The sequence below is a fragment of the Rhinatrema bivittatum genome, chromosome 10, assembly GCF_901001135.1.
Source record: "Rhinatrema bivittatum chromosome 10, aRhiBiv1.1, whole genome shotgun sequence".
NCBI lineage: Eukaryota > Metazoa > Chordata > Amphibia > Gymnophiona > Rhinatrematidae > Rhinatrema > Rhinatrema bivittatum.
The window spans coordinates 69,909,724-69,925,847 of NC_042624.1; the positions used below are offsets into that span (position 1 = coordinate 69,909,724).

General features: G+C 42.6%; 1 protein-coding gene across 2 annotated transcripts in view; it reads right to left on the bottom strand.

The window, feature by feature from the left end:
• The window catches only part of PAPPA2 (pappalysin 2), a 459,501-nt gene extending 444,233 nt beyond the window's left edge, over positions 1 to 15,268 (bottom strand). The window contains exons 1-2 of one of the 2 annotated variants that reach the window (XM_029618757.1): positions 15,163 to 15,268; positions 11,358 to 12,617 (exon numbers count right to left, since the gene is read on the bottom strand). In XM_029618757.1, coding sequence (XP_029474617.1) covers positions 11,358 to 12,246 — 889 coding nt within the window. In that variant the 5' untranslated portion in view covers positions 12,247 to 12,617; positions 15,163 to 15,268. Of the gene's footprint in view, positions 1 to 11,357; positions 12,742 to 15,162 lie in introns of those variants that run through there. The other variant, XM_029618758.1, reaches the window with a different exon arrangement.
• Positions 15,269 to 16,124: the final 856 nt, after the last annotated feature.

The following is a 16,124-nucleotide window of genomic DNA, read 5'->3' on the forward strand; positions in this document are numbered from 1 at the left end:
TTGTTAGCCAAATCAGAAGGTTAAGAGGGACATTTTTCGTAATAAAAGTCAATTAGATATTTATATCATCAAGCGAGTAATTAACCCTGACCTTAGCAATTGATTAATTGTAGTCTTATTGCAGATCATTGACAAACAGAATAAACTAAAGTCCCTTAAATTTATTAGGGTATTTTAAATTGGATTAAGTATCCCCACTCCTGTGGGATCATGAGACCAGTTACTCACACTCCCTAAATGACTCCTCCCTAAGGGGTAGATTTTCAAAACAGCACGCGGGCGTACATGTGCGTGTGCTACCCGGCGGGCACACATGTATGCCCAATTTTATAACTTGCACGTGCAGGCGCATGCAAGTTATAAAATCGGGGGTCGGCGTGCGCAAGGGGATGCACAATTGTGCACCTTGCAAGCACCGAGCCGCACTGCCTTCCCCCATTCCCTCCCCCACCCCACCTTCCCTTCCCTTCCCCTAACTCCCCTGCCCCAGCCCTAAGCTAAACCCCTCAAAAAAAATTCTCCTACCCTGTTGCACTTCCTGGCATGTGATCCCCCGGCACAGCGACAAATGGCCGCTGTGCCGGGAGCCTCTGACCCCACCCCACCCTGCCCACGGACTTCCCCGCCCCCCTCCCTGCCCCCTCTCCACCCCTTTTTGAAACTCCTGGGACTTAGACGCATCCCGGGGCTTTACGCGCGTCCCGGGGCTTTATGCACATCGCTGGGCCTTTTAAAAATAGGCCCAGTGCGCGTAGGTCCGGTTACGCGCGTAACATTTTGAAAATCCAGCCATTAGTCTGTGTGATCTTTATCCTTTGCTTGTAGGCCCCAAGCACACATCACAGGGGCTGGCAGTTCTTCTCATCCACAGCAACAAGAATTGGTACTGTAATTCCTAGTAAGTGACAGCTAGTCTCTTCCAAAACCATCCACCAATCTCCTGCTGTAACTGAGATCAGCTATTAAATATATACCCTAGAACAGTGCTGGTGAACTCCAGTCCCTGAGTGCCACAAACAGACCAGGTTTTCAGGATATCCATAATGAATATGCATGAGAAAGATGTGCATGCACTGCCTCCATTATATGCAAATCTATCTTGTGCATATTCATTGTGGATATTCTGAAAACCCGGCCTGTTTGTGGCACTTGAGGACTGGAGTTTTCCATCACTGCCCTAGAAGGTTAGAGATCTAGATTCATCAAACTATCACATGTAATAGGAAGAGGGGTATGTTTTATGACAATAGTCTATTTATCACAATGTATGCTATCTTAACACAGGTATTACCACAAAGTGCATTTTTTGCATTAATACCACAATTGTTGCATTTCTTACCTGCAACCACTGGGAGAGAGAGACTATCTATAAGGCTTTTCTAGTAGTTAGCTATTTATATCTCTATAGGAGGCCCACCTAGTAACTCAAAGTGAAGTTTAGGTAGTAGTGTAGGAGTTAGGGGCCACTTTGACATGCAGAGTGAGACATACAAACAGAACAGTACACTCTTGTGAAGATTTGATGTCCTTTGGAAGGAGGAAACTCACACAACAATGAGATTTGTACGATGTTCTCTCAGCCTAGCTTGATGGACTCTCTACCTGGGTAACATCAAGCTAGGTTGAGAGAACATCGTATAAATCTCATCACTGTATGAGTTTCCTCACTCCGAAAAACATCAAATCTTCACAAGAGTGTACTGTTCTGTTCGTACGTCTCACTCTGCATGTCAAAGTGGCCCCTAACTCCTACACTGAGTTACTAGGTGGGCCTCCTATAGCAGCATAAATAGCTGCTTACTATGGTGCCACCCCAAGAGGCTCTCTCTCTCTCATTTTCTCTTTCTCTTTTCCCTTCCCTTCCCTCTCACATCTCAGGGCCCTTCCCCATTCCTCTCCAGCCTAAAAATGCCCAAAACACAATTTGAGAAAAAATCGCAATTTGCGTTATGGGCATATCACACAGCTTAATGCCACTGAAAAAGGTGTAGTTATTTTCGACGTTAAAACTATGCGATATGGCTTTGCAAAGTGCAAAGCCAGCTCACTTTGACAAAAATCCCGCCCCAACTCCTCCCCTTTGCGTTATGGTGCTTTTCATGTATGTTAAGGCGTTTTTCGCATGCGAAAACACCTTAACGCATGAGAAAAGGCCATAACGTGAGTTGGAAAATAACCCCCATAGTGAGCTAATTATGTAAAAGATATTAAAGGCCTTGGTACCAGTAGATTTAATGTTATAATTTATTGCCCTAGGGCACAGTATTGCTGGTATATTAACCAGTTTGAATATGTATCTATATTCATGTCTGTTTACAGTTAACCCTTCATGTGCATTTATTTTACTGCAACCCTGGTTCTTGAATAATAAAAGCTGCACGTTTTTACTTTGGTGTGTTCATTGGCTCCCAGGTAAAGAGGGGTTGGGTACCCTACTAGAGTACTCATTTTAGGGACACTTGTTTACTTGTTTACCATACAAGTCTATGGAGAAAGCACTGCAGCCTATTTTGGGTTTCAGAATTGGAATTTCTCATTAATTTTAATAAAACTGATGGGTAGACATCATCAGAAGGGCAAAGATATGCCAACAAATCAAGACTATGTCAAGGTGGTACCAAAAGTTACATTAATAGCTTAACAAACTTTAAAGGGGCAAAGGGTATCAGTAGTGGTAGAAGTTCTCCAAGACACCATCAGAGGAGCAAAGTAGCAGCAAGGCTTCAAAAGAGGTTTACCAAGAGTGGTATGAACCCTTGAAGGCAACACAAGAGGCAAAGTGGCACCAGGATTGGCATCAACATCCTAAGACAACATGAAGGGGAAATGAAGCAGTAAAGGTGGCAGGAAAAACCCCAAGGCAATGATAAATGAACAAAACAAAACAAAGAGTGGCATGAAAACACCAAGGCACCATAAGAGGTGCAAAGCAGTCTCCATAGTGGCAAGAACACACCAATGTGTAGAGTCTGGGGTATGGCTGCAAAGCAGAGTGGCAGAAAGAATCCCAAGGTATAGCATGAGGGGTACAGCAACAAGGCAGAGTAGAATTGGAGATGTCTGTCTTCCTGTTGAAGCACTTGCCACTTGTCTGATTTAGTACACGAGAATGATCTGCCATCAGTATCACTTTTGTGACATAAGCTTTTATTACATTCCCTACTTGAAACTGATCTTGCTACTGAGTGGAATTTGGAGTTTCTTGTGAAATTTGCTTTCTGTCTGAAACATTTGTCACAATCAGAACATGTAAATTTGTGAGTTTTGCTTTATTAAGAAAGCTTTTCCCATTTTCTATAGCTGAACACAGTTGGGGTGGCAGCATGAAAAAAATGTATTTTTCATTTTCGTTCCAGTGGTGGGATATTTCAGGTCCACCCACAAATTGTTGGGGGGGGGGGTTCGTTTCCCCTGTTTCAGTTTAAAGAAAAAAAAATAGTACCTGCCCCAACCCTGCCTATTTATTTCATTATTGATCCCACTGCTCACCAGCTGACCCCCCCGCCCACCTGGTGATCTAGTGGGGGACCCAAGAGCAACCTCTCGCTGCTGAGTTGGCAGCTGCCATAGTCAAAATGGTGTCATCCACCCTTTGTCCCTATCTCGTGAACAATGCTACCAGTGCTATTGGGCAGCCCTGTCACATAATAGGGGCAAAGGGCTGGCCAATGCCATTTTAAAAAGATAAGGGCAAAGGGTGGCCAGCACCATTCTGACTAATGGCAGCCACCAGCCTGAGAGTGGGAGGTCGTTCCTGGGCCCTCCATTAGACCATCAGGCATTTTTGTTGAGTCTTGGGGGGGTCATGAGGCTGGGGGGGTTCAGCTGGTGGACAGGGTTCAATATTGAAATAAATAGAAAGGGTTGGTGCGGGTTCTGGGTTTGTTTATTTTTTTTAAACTTGCTTTTTTTTGGCTCCCCCCAAAAAATGATAGGAAAAGCACATGAAATTTCGTGTTTTTTCCTATTGTTTTATTTATTCCCGAAATACAACAAAGTAAGAAATATTATCAATATTTCCTATTTCATTGCAAACAAATGCCCACCCCTAGAACACAATATCTTTTCTGTGTTGATTTTCTGGTGTTGCATTAGTTCTCTCTTCCTACCAAAACCTTTTACCACATTGAGACCATGTAAAACATCTCTCCTGTGCAATTTTTTTCTTGTGCCGTATTTCTTCCTTCAGACTAAGGGTTTTTGAGGACCCTAGTATAACCAAGAAAGAAAAAGGGTGGGAGAACTAGGCTGGGATCCTAGTGATATAGAACAAAAACAGTAAGGGAGAGAACCAGAAAAGAGATTGGATGGGAGGAGAAACTTGTATTTTTGTTTTCAATTATTTGGGGGAGACAAACACCCTGATAAAACCAACAAACAAACAAAGTAGGAGAACTAGGCAGGGTTTGTACAGAGTACAACAAAATGAAGAACCATAAAAGAGGTGGGATGGTAGGATAATTTTTTTTTTTTTTTTTTTTGCTTTTTTCACATTATTTTCTGGGGACAATACACCTCAGTAAAACCAACAAACAAATAGGGTGGGAGAACTAGATTGAGATCTGAACAAAAAACAATATGGAGGCACCAATACTCCCATGCTGGTACATAATAGGCATGGCAGGTAAACAGAGCAATAGCAGCAAGACTTCTAAGATGGCACGTCTGGGGCATGGTAGGTAGACATGTGGCAGCAAGACCCCCTAAGGTAATACATAATAATATGGCAAGTAGGTGGAGCAACAGTAAGGCCTTCAAGGTGCTTTTAGCCATATTACCATTTGTATAGAAATTCTGGAAACCCTAGTAAAGTTGATTGATTTTCAAAAAGACCAGATTTTACATCAACTCTTGCACCAGCAATAACATCTCACAGTATCCCCAGTTATTGAGAAGACATGTTCACTAAGTATACTGGCTGATGGGCAGAAAAGATAGTGCTGAACCACCTTAGCTAGGACTAGCCAGACTGCATTTGTGTCCATGTCCTCAATGGGCTCTGTGAGATAGCATGTCACAGAAATTTGTGCTGGGGTCTCCTTTGCTGGGGTGAGGTGAGAGTCTCTCTTGCCAGCTGCTTTAGCTATGGCCTATCAGAAGACATGGTTCGTAAGAAGTAATGTGGCTTTGGTGTATTGAAGTGGGAGAGGTAGTAGTAGCTGACTGGGTGTGGTTTCTGTTTGCACTACTCTCTGAGGTGGCTACTCTTTCTTGTGCTATATCCCTACTGTACCTCAGCCTCTGGTGCTCCTGTTCACACACCCTAGCTACCAGCATTTCCTTCATGAATATGAGACACGGACCGGAGGGCAAAATTTTCTTTCACCCATGGATCACAAAGTGTAGCAAGTATGTATGTATTGTTTTGTGTGAGATGTTTCAGTCTCTTGAATTTGCTACCGCAAGGAGTCCAGAAACTTCAACACCTCTGCTTCCATTCCTTCTTGCTCATGGAAGCTCTCTTTCTCCAAAATATTTATTTATTTATTTATCGAGTCTTATATACCATCGTTCGGTTTTGCCTCACAATGGTTTACAAAGTTACGATGTTTAACAGTGTTTCCAAAAACAGTTCAAATGGTTGCTAACAGAAGATAACATTTTGAAAATAGGTTTGTAGATTAAACAAAATATTACAGAACTGAGAAATAATCATAAGTTTCTTGGGTCCATCTCTTTTCCTAGTGTTCTCTTCAAAATTCTAACCATAGTGCACAAGTCCATCCACTCGCACAATTCCAATTGGTTGGATGAACCCTTTCGTCCTATACGCACTGAACGACCCACTCGCACTGTCAACAAAGGCACCCTCTCCATTCCCCCTTTGAAAAAAGCCCACCTCTCCTCTACTAGGGACCGTGCACTATCCATTGCAGGCCCTAAACAATGGAACGCCCTCCCTACCACTCTCAGGCTAGAGCCATGTTACGCCAAGTTCAGAAAAAAACTTAAAACATGGCTCTTCCGACAAGCCTACCCTGATTAAGTACACCGACTTCTGCAAGTATCTTGCCTACGCCTTGTATATTCCTGTAAATAGTCCGTTGCAGTTTTTATTTATTGCTTTAATTCCTCCACCTCCTGCTCTTTGTATACTCCTCCTTGTTCGCCCTCCCTGTTCATTGTAATTTCTACCTTTAAAGTTACATTGTAAACCGGTATGATGTATGCATACTAATACCGGTATATAAAAGTTTTTAAATAAATAAATAAATAAATAAATATGATGGGAGCGGAGTTTTACTATAGGGATGCCTTAGTTATGTTGCCACTCAGGTTGATGCACGTGGAACTCAAATCCTCTGCGGCATCCTTGATGGGCTTCAGGATTTTTCCAACTTCCTCATCACTACCCAATCATAATACCCCAGGGCGGCAATACACACCTATCTTTATTTCTAGAGACAGATCATGAAGGGGTGCTGGTATTCTACTAACCTCTGCAACATCATACAGGTGGAGCTCAAATGGGTACTAACATCTTGAATCAGATGCTTGTGAGGCATCCCAAATCCTTCCTGCCATTTATTTATTTAAAAATGTATAGCCCACTGATCTACAAAACTCAGTGGATAACAATATAATGTACACAATATTAAAAAAAAAAAAAAAAAAATAATACATTTTAACACTTGATATTAATTTATTCAGTCAGTCACTGTCTGCTAATTAGTCCCTCCACTATCACATGTCAGTGAAATGACCAATCCCCTTTCAGAAAGCTGTCCTTCCAGAATTCTGAAAGGGGATTGGTTCTTTCACTGATATGTGATAGTTGAAGGCTCAATCAGCTGCCAATGTGGGAACAGTTCTGCCAAAGGAGTTGATGGCTTTGGCTGGGGTTCTCGGATGGGAGGGTGGATTTGGAGGGTTGGGAGTTCTGCTTGACCAGATTTATTTTCTAAGGTGAGAGGGAGGGAGATGAGAGGGGAAGGAGAACCTACTTGACTAGACCTGACAGTTCCTGCCCTGCCTGGCACATCCAGCCTCCCATCATTTAACGTGAGATGGAGGGGGTCATCATGCTCCTTGGGAGGGGAGGAAGGGAGGACTTGCCGGTTTGACCCATTTGGCCCTGCCTGGCCATATCAGGCCAAGCAGGAGGGAGGGAACTCCACTCAAGAAGTTGGGAAAATGGGCCATGAGTCAAAAAAGCATTATTTTCAGTTTAACATGCTTTTTTGTTATTCCTAATCTATTTACAGGACATTAGTTTACGGCATTCCACAGAGACCACTTTTTTTTTAACACTTGCATTAAATAAAACCCGAGCTAAAATCTAACTCTGATTTTAGCATGGGTTTGATTACAGTGGCCCCTAATTTAGATGCTGGGCTTCCTTTTTTATCGCTGCCTCTGCCAGAGCCTCTTAACTTGCTAAAATCCCCTCCTCTCTCTTTTCCTGACATGATAAAATTTGCTTAAGTTCACTGCCTACTGAGGGTTTGGATATTACAAATGAATTTATTGATATTGTAACTGTAGCCCCACTCACAGGTCCACTGACTGTATAGAAAACTGTGTCACACATATACAGTGTATGCATGCTGTGCTCTATGCAGTGATGCTGACTGACTCCACACACAAAATACCTGTTAAACATTAACAGACAAAAAAGTTGGTAACACTCTTCTCTTAAGTCATGTGCTCTGCTCATTTCATTGTCCAGAGAGAAAAAAAATTCATTAGCACTGCCACAATTGCAATCTCCACACTGTATCCCACCCTGGCCCTCCTCCAGTGAAGCGAAAAATCAAAATCAGCAGCAGTGCACTGCTCTCTTCCTGGCAAAGTGAGTGAGATCACTGCAGCACAAAAAAGATTAGATTCAGCCCTCTACCAGTGCCAAATTCATAAGTTAAGCTTTATTACAACTCATAGAGATTCTCCTAGTATGACCATATCTGCAAAGAGCTAGAGAGGAAATACAGACTGCTTCTTGCACATGGTTGGACTTTACAGTGGGATGTCTTCAGCATTATTTGATCCAGATAGTAGCTATAAGCTAGTTAAAAAGATGCTGCACCATGATTTGTCCTCTAGCTAGTCTCCTGCCAACTTGTCCTGCCTTGGTTCTGACAAGGTGGTGAGGCCACTTGGCAAGAACTGGTTACTATAGTTACTAATTTATTTCCTCTGCAGTACACAGCCAAAGACTTCAATGGGCCATTAAAATGAATGGAAAACATAAACAAATAAGACAAAGAATATTTGTTTCATTTGTGGGACCTCTTCATAACATTTCACAAGGCCATGAATGAAACAAATATGAGCTCATTTTTTATGTTTAGCTCATTCATTTAAAACCATCCAATACATATCTCTATTTCAGACATGGATAGGACCTAGATAGCCTCAAATGCTCATCTTTTAATTATTCCTATCTTGGTTCCATAAAATACGTCACAAAGCATACTATCGGGAAGAGGGAAGGATTTTACTGAGGCCAGGAGAATACTAAAGCTAGTTGAATCCCTCACATTCAAATTTTGTTATCCACAGATCACAGTTCATCATGATTCTTTTAGATGTTCACAACTATTCAAATTGCAGGTCAATCTGCCTTTAAGTCTAATCACTAGAAAACCTCCCATCATTATTACTGAAAGGAGGTTTGCATGTTTGCATATGTATATATGCGTATGTGGAGGAGTTGCTTATGGATAGACTAGCAGGCTGAGAACCTGAGAATTCAGGGTACAAATCAGGGCTGGTGACAGAATATTTGGCACTCTAGGCAAACCTTTGGTCATGCACCACATTCCCGAGCTTCCTATTGGCGAAAGGTCCATCCCAGCAATCCCTCCTACCAGAACAGCACTCCCGTCTTTAGTGGTATTGGCTCTGGCACAGCACACGCCTAGGCCTTACACTGGCTGGAAGCACCGACCTTGGTTCAAATGCCACTGTTGCTCCTTGTGAACTTGGGCAAGTCACTTCGCATTCTATTGCATCTTGTACAAACTTACAGTCTGATTTACCAAGGATTTTCTTCCATTTTACGTCTATGGGAAAAATGTTTCATAAATGAGGTCCTTAGATTGTAAGCCCTCTGGGAACAGGGAAAATACCTAAAGCTACTGAATGTACCTTGCCTTGAGATAGCAATGTAAAAGCATGAGCAAAATACATATTTAGAACTTATATACTTAAAACTCTATGATGGTAACTTTTAAACAGGCACGCACATGTGTGTGTGTTTGTCAGCCTGCGCCCAGGGACGCGGCCATTTTATAACATATGTGTATATGTGCATATTTTATAAAATAGCTTAACCACGTGTATATGTCCATGCAATTTTAAGTGGGCATGCGCCTATGCGTGCAAATGCTGCTTCCACCGCAAATGCTTCTTTTACTTCGGGGATTTTAAAAGACAAAGCCCGCCAACGCGATTAATAGTTTTACCAATTCATTCCCAGTTCACCCAGTTTAATATCTCTCCTTTTCCCCTGTTAGCACCAACTCTTAAAACCCTGCCAAACGGTCTATTTGTGTTCATTTTATAACTTGCATGTCATCCATAGCAGAAGTACAGTTACGTGGCAGGGGGAACCCAGTCATACACCTGTGTCCGTGAGTATTTGCACACAGATTTCAATGTGAAATCCAGGAGCGCCCATGCCCCATCCTGACCACACCCGCCCCCTTTTTTTGGAACTTTTCATTTGTGCGCGGAGCAGCAAGTACGCGGGTGGCTTTTAAAATCCACTCAGCGAGCGCCAGCCTGACTTGTGTGCGCCCATCTCCCAGTTTTGGCACGCACCGGGCTTTTAAAATTCACCTGTATGATTTTTACTTTGCGTGAAAAGTAACAGAATGACTGAAAACAGTACATAATTAAAAATGCTCTTCTTAGAAATAATCTCTGCATTCATAGACTTAGCACAGATGTAAGTGTACCGAACATTCCGTCCAGTCCCAATCATCTTGACAACTTGATCAAAGATCAATCATGGTGTCTTCTGTGAAAGAACGAGTGTACTTACATTCATGAAAGGATGAAAAAACTGTATTTAACCTTAAATATTGCTTAATATAATTATTCAGCATGAATCTTAGTCTTTGAATGAAAGGGAACAGATGAACACAATCTATTTACATGAGGATTTGCATTTCATAGTATGTTAAGCAAAATCCCAATTACTGTAACATGGATTACATTTAAAGTAGAGCCTCCGAGGTTAAACAGCTAAGTAGCTATAATAGCATGGTGTTTAATATCTAATTAGCAAAAGAAACATTTTCTTCCTTGTGGAACAAATCCTTACTATTTAAGTGGACCTAATTTACACTAAAGACCTACCAGTGAAATTTACAGTTTTGGCTGCCACAGAATGTACTGCCAGAAAAAGTTAGGGGCCTAACTACAGTATTTCAGATTATTATGTGTTATGACAGTAACACTTCAGTATAGGGTTTTAGATTCTTATCATTATTGTATTAATACAACAAACTAAAATCTCATTTATTGTTTTTGCCATCTCATACTATAGTGTGCCAGGCGACAAAAGAGAGACTGAAGCAACCACAACGCATAATTACCAGGCTGCGAGTATGACAAAGGCTTCACCTTCAGGGTTGGTTTACTTCTGAAAACATGTTCAGATCTACAGAAACAACGTGGTGGAAGGGCCTGGCTTCCAAATTGTGATATTTTTATTTTGATCTTTGAAAATTCAAAGCTACTTCCAGATGTAGTTACCTGGAGTTTTAAAGTTCTCATAATTAAATTATAATGGAATTCATATGAGAGACAGTTATTAACCATATCGAAGTCACTATTTTAAATGACCCGGACAGACCCGAGATTGCAATTTCCTGCTCTGCCAAATGGTGACATTTAACCTGGGTAACATTTAGCCAGATCAAAAGAGGGAGAGTGGGGGAGAGGAGCATTCTGGGGATATGGCCTAAATGAATACTGATAGCACCAATATTCAGTGCTATCCATCCATATACATTTATCCAGATAAGTCTGGATGGTAATGTTGCCCAGGTTACTTTATAGTCTTGCACCGATAAATCCCGCAGATAATCCCAGCTAAAATTAAGCAGACAATCTTTCACTGCCCACACCACTGAAATATGGCCTCAATGTAATTTAGAAATCAGACCAGGGAAAAATATCCAGACTCATTACATGAGAGAACAGTCCTCAGTCTCATTCCCCATATATTATATAGGAACAGTATCTATTTTATTCTCATAGCATGACTCATTCTAGCCATGATTAGCACAGTCCATATTGTTACTAATTAATAATCAGAGCATCAGATTGCTTTAATGAAAGTAGTAGAAGGTAAATGAATGGAAGAGTAGAAGTAGCAAAAAAAGAGCTTTTTAGAGATTTGGTACCTGCTATGATGGCTGGGTTTCCCTGTCCTCCCTCCGGTTTCACCCAGACTTCCACCGTGAACTCTGCTCGAGGGATCTCGCTCACAGCGTCTGGATGCACCAGCAACTGCTCTCGCTTCCCAGAAAAATACAGAGTGGCCAACTCCTCTCTGGTGTTCAGGAACAGTTCTTCCCAGTTCTTTTCTCTGTCACTTCCTGAAAGCCTTTCCTGCCCCATGGGCCACCCAAAGAGACCCTTCCTTTGGCTGCTTCTGTGGTGGAAGTGCATGTTCTGGATTTCCATGGGGTCCTCTCGGCTGCCTTCCTCCACATGGCGAGGAGTTCTATCTTGAGACCTCTCCCAATCTTCTTCATCTCCATCGCCGAAGATGCTGTTTGCTTTTTCCTCCGTCCTGATCACACTGGCAGGCTCTGAGATTTCACTCTGTGAGGAGCTATCCTCCAATGCGAGAGGTCCCAGCTGCCCATCACCACTGTCCTTCTGCCACCTGGGCAGCGTTTCTATTCCTTCATTGCTATCCAGAAGCATGGCAGGAAGAATACTCCTAGTCTCTCTCTTAGGGCTGTCAGGTTGGACATAGCTCCCTTCCCACTCCTCGGCGACTGGATTGCAGCCTTTTGACTTGCTTGGTCTCTCTCTGCCAGGGTAGATTCCTCCCAGGTTTTCAACTTGTTTTCTTGGATAACGTGCAAAAGGATGGTGCTGAGGGACAGAGCGGGGTCTGCGGACTCGGCCACCCAGCCAGCAGTGCTCTCCCTCCAAAGGAGCCTGGCGTTGCTCTGCCCTCAGGGCCCACTTCTGCTTCTTTATTGGGTCAGATTTGGTAGCACTGAATATGCACAATGCCATGACAAGCAATGCTACAACCAGTCGCTTTAAGCACAGCATGCCTCCACCTCTGAGCTCTTCCCTAGCACCTGGAATCAACCAGGCACACTACCTACAAAAAATACACTCAGGAATAGGTTACTTTTCTTCTTTTTCTCTTTATCAAATCTTCTTTTCAGGAGGGAAACTACAGCCAGCAGGTGGATGGATGCTTCTATCTTTCTCACCTCATTTTTTTTTTTTTAAATTACTCTTCTCTTTCTTTTTTTTTATTTGTTCTCTATAGGTTTTAGTTATAGTTGTGCCTGTGTTCTCTTCCTTCCCCTCCTATGTCTCACTTTCCTTTTTATGTAATCACCAATTGAAGGTTTCTTGGATCCTCTGAATTTCCTTCCAGAAGAAAATAATTCAGCACACAACAGCGGCAACCACTACAAAAAGTAAAAAATAATATCTTTGTTAAAGGGCATCTTAATAATTGCCAGGTCTCTGGTCATCAATGAGCAGAGAAAAAGCACAGAGTAGCCTCAGACCTGTGTCACTCAAGCTTCATCAAGGATACCTCCTCTCTGTGCTCCCAGCCTGTGGTTTACTTAAATCATTTTGATAAGAAAACAAAGTCAAAACTTTTTTTCTTGGATTCAACCCTTATACACACTTATAAACTTTAGTATTTTCTAGGAACCATCTGAATCTATTCTTTTTTTTATGCCTTCTTTTCTCACTTTTTGCTTTCTGTTATTCCTGGTCTCCAGCTACCTCCCTATCCTATTTGTTGTCAAACAGACTTTGACAGAACCGGAAACACATAGAGAAGCCGTGCATGAAAAAATACAGATCTTCTTTCTATGGGACAGGGAGAGAGGATATAAATATAAGCTGGTACTTAACTTCTATTATTGATTGCTGCCCCTGGCTTCAGCGGTGCTCCAACCTGCTGCTCGCTTCAGCTGGCATATTAGCACACTTCTCAGAAATGTCCCCAGCTCTTTTAAGGCAAAATGTGTTGTTTGCAAGTGTCCAGGTCACTGTTCTAATCAGAGAAGACCTCCCTGCTCTCCTCACCTTCTTGGAATTAAATGAAAAAGAAATATATTTTAGCAAGTCTGTCCTAGAGATCTGATCATCATTCTCTCTCTCTCTCTCTCTCTCTCTGTCTCTCTCTCTCCCACTCTGCGGCAATTGCCTTGTTCTTTAAAGAAAAGGATGATGTCAAACCTTAATAAGTGGTGTGCATCACTCCACCTCCTCCTCCCTATACTTCTTATCCCCTCCTTCCTTCTGAAGTGAAAACATCACCTCCCGATTTCACACCAGCACTCTGGAGACAGCATACAGATGCTCATGTTTTCCTACAGTAAACAGCTCTCTCTCTCTCTCTCTCTCCCTCACCCTTTTTTTTTTTTATTATCAGACTAATGTTCAGTTGAGAGGATCAATGATAGTCAGTATTATTTTGGTGCTTATTCTCACACTCCCTCAACTCTAACCCAAAAAAATGTGACCTGACTGGGCTTCTTCGTGAGAAGGAATCAATTAACATCAGCTTGACTGGGCTTATTTTTTGCTTTCATAATACATAACACAATGCTCATTCTCACTGTTCCGCACTCTATCGGGCTACATTTTACTTTACTCTGTTCCATGCACTTCCCTCCTTTCTTTCTTTTCCTATCCATTTCTTTCTTGGTCTCATTGATTTTCTTTTTCCTCTTTCTGTAAATTTAGAGGTTTAAAGCAGTGGGCTGAGAGCCAGGGAAGCCAGGGTTCAAATCCCACAGGCGCTCTTTGCGACCTTGAGCAAGCCACTTCACCCTCCATTGCCTCAAGTACCAAAGCCTGATTTACTGCGCACTTTTGCCATTGACACAGAAATGGGAGAAAACCTTTTGTAACTAGGCCCTTTAGATCTTAAGCCCCCCCCCCTCCCCCCCGGGTCAAGGAAATACCGAGTGTACCTGAACGCAACTCGCCTTGAGCTACCAATGAAAAGGCCTGAGCAAACAGAAAGAAAACAAATGAACAATAAATACAATTAAAATATTAAAAATCCACTTAGAATGCAGGTGAGATGACCTGAAGAAAGCAGAAGCATTGCAGACATATGGTATCTGGATTTAGGGGTTTCTACCTATTATTTTTCTGTCTGTATTTTGCAGACTGCTCTTCTTCCCTGGGACGTTTTACTTAATGTTGAGGTTTAAGGTACAGACATGATTACAATGCCCAGGAGAGCTACATTAGTGGACAGAGAAAATAGCACTAAACTGTAATGGCCTCTTCTTGATTGCCTAAAGTTCATTATGCTGCAATAAAAAGTAGAGGAAACTTTGCCATTCTCCGGAAAGGCATTTCATTCCTCCTTCGTCTCCTTCTTACGGTTTTGTGTGGTCTCATCCATGCTCTCCTCTCCTCCCACCCACTGCCTCTCTCTTTGGCAGTAGTTAAGCTAGAGCCTCTGCTCCGGCAGCAGCAGGTAGTGGGTGCATTACATCAGTGTCCCTTTCTGTCCCTGGGCACTGCAAGCACAGCTTATTATGATGCCCACCTCCTCCTTTCGATTTCCTCTAACCTTTCCCCCTTTCCCTTGAAACACGTTTTTGTTTTGTTTTTTTTTATTCCCACTTGTTCCTGTCAGAGGCAAAAGTCTCGAAAAGGCATTTGCAAAGCTCCTAGAGACTAAACAGCTTTGAGGCAATTCACGTTTTGTTTTGTTTTGGGGTTTTTTTACTTCGACTCTCCCCTTGCTTGCTTTTCTCTCCTGTGTCCTATTCCTGCTGGGTATATTCACTGCACTCGCTGAAGGAAAGGGAGATCAGAAGCAAGAGAGGGAGATGGAGAGAGAGAAAGAGAGAGAGAGAGAGAGATCGTGATCCAGCGGCAAAAGGGGGTAAGGCAGCGATGCCTCTGAGAAGTCAAACCCTTCACTTCATCGGAAAGACAGCGCCGAGAGAGCCAGGAGAGTTGCGTCCTTACTTTGCAGCTTTGAAAAGTTTGCTCTTTTGAGAGCTCTCGCATCCCCTAGCCTTGCTTTATGTCCCTTTAGCTGGGTTGCTGCTTCCGCTGCCGTCGCTAATGATCCATTCATACTAAGCGGCTGCCCAGCTCTACAGCCTTCAGGTTAGCAGAGGCTGGTTTTACTTTGCTCACACACACACTCTCTCTCTCTCTCTCATTCCTTAGCTTACCACTCTTCACTTCAGATTTTGGCAGTCCAAATGTTACAAAAAAAAAAAAAAAAAGTTGAACCATTTCTGTGTTTTCCTCATCTTGTAATTTAGTTGTGACATCATAATCCTGCCCACCAGTACCCCCCATCTGGATCTCCCTCGGTCTTTACCTCTCCTCCCCCTTTTTTTTCTCTCTCTCTATTTGCCTCTCTCTCATTCTCATCCCAGCAATCAGGAGGGAAAGTTGAGTCAGTGGTAATGTGTGAAATTGAAAATGCTCACAGCTAAAGAACAAGGTGCTCCATTTCCTTCTCTTCCCCTCTCTCCCCCTTCCAATTCCCCTCTAACTCACTCAATAATTCAGTGCTAAAATCAGGGATCTGACAGGGCTTGTAACAATAATCCCATCTGTTGGACATGTGCAGAAAGGTATACAGTGCAGACTTAAATCATGTGTCAGGGCAGCCCGATCAAAAGGACTCCCCTCCCCCGATCCTCGCCCCCATTCTCTCACCTTCCAAAGCTAATACAAAAGCCAACGCCACAGACACCTTAATGAAAAAAAAAAGTCATTTATTTGCTTCTTCAAAAAAAGAGACAAATTCAGCTGTTGTCCAAGTGTAAGGTGGGAAGGACCTGTTTTCAACTCGCCAAGAAGGATATTATTTTTTTGCTTCTGGCTTTCCTCTGAAGTACTATCTGTGGTGATCAGCGCAGTGCAGGGTTGCCAATGAATGCCTGAGGCCCCTTCCAGGGTACAGGCTTCTA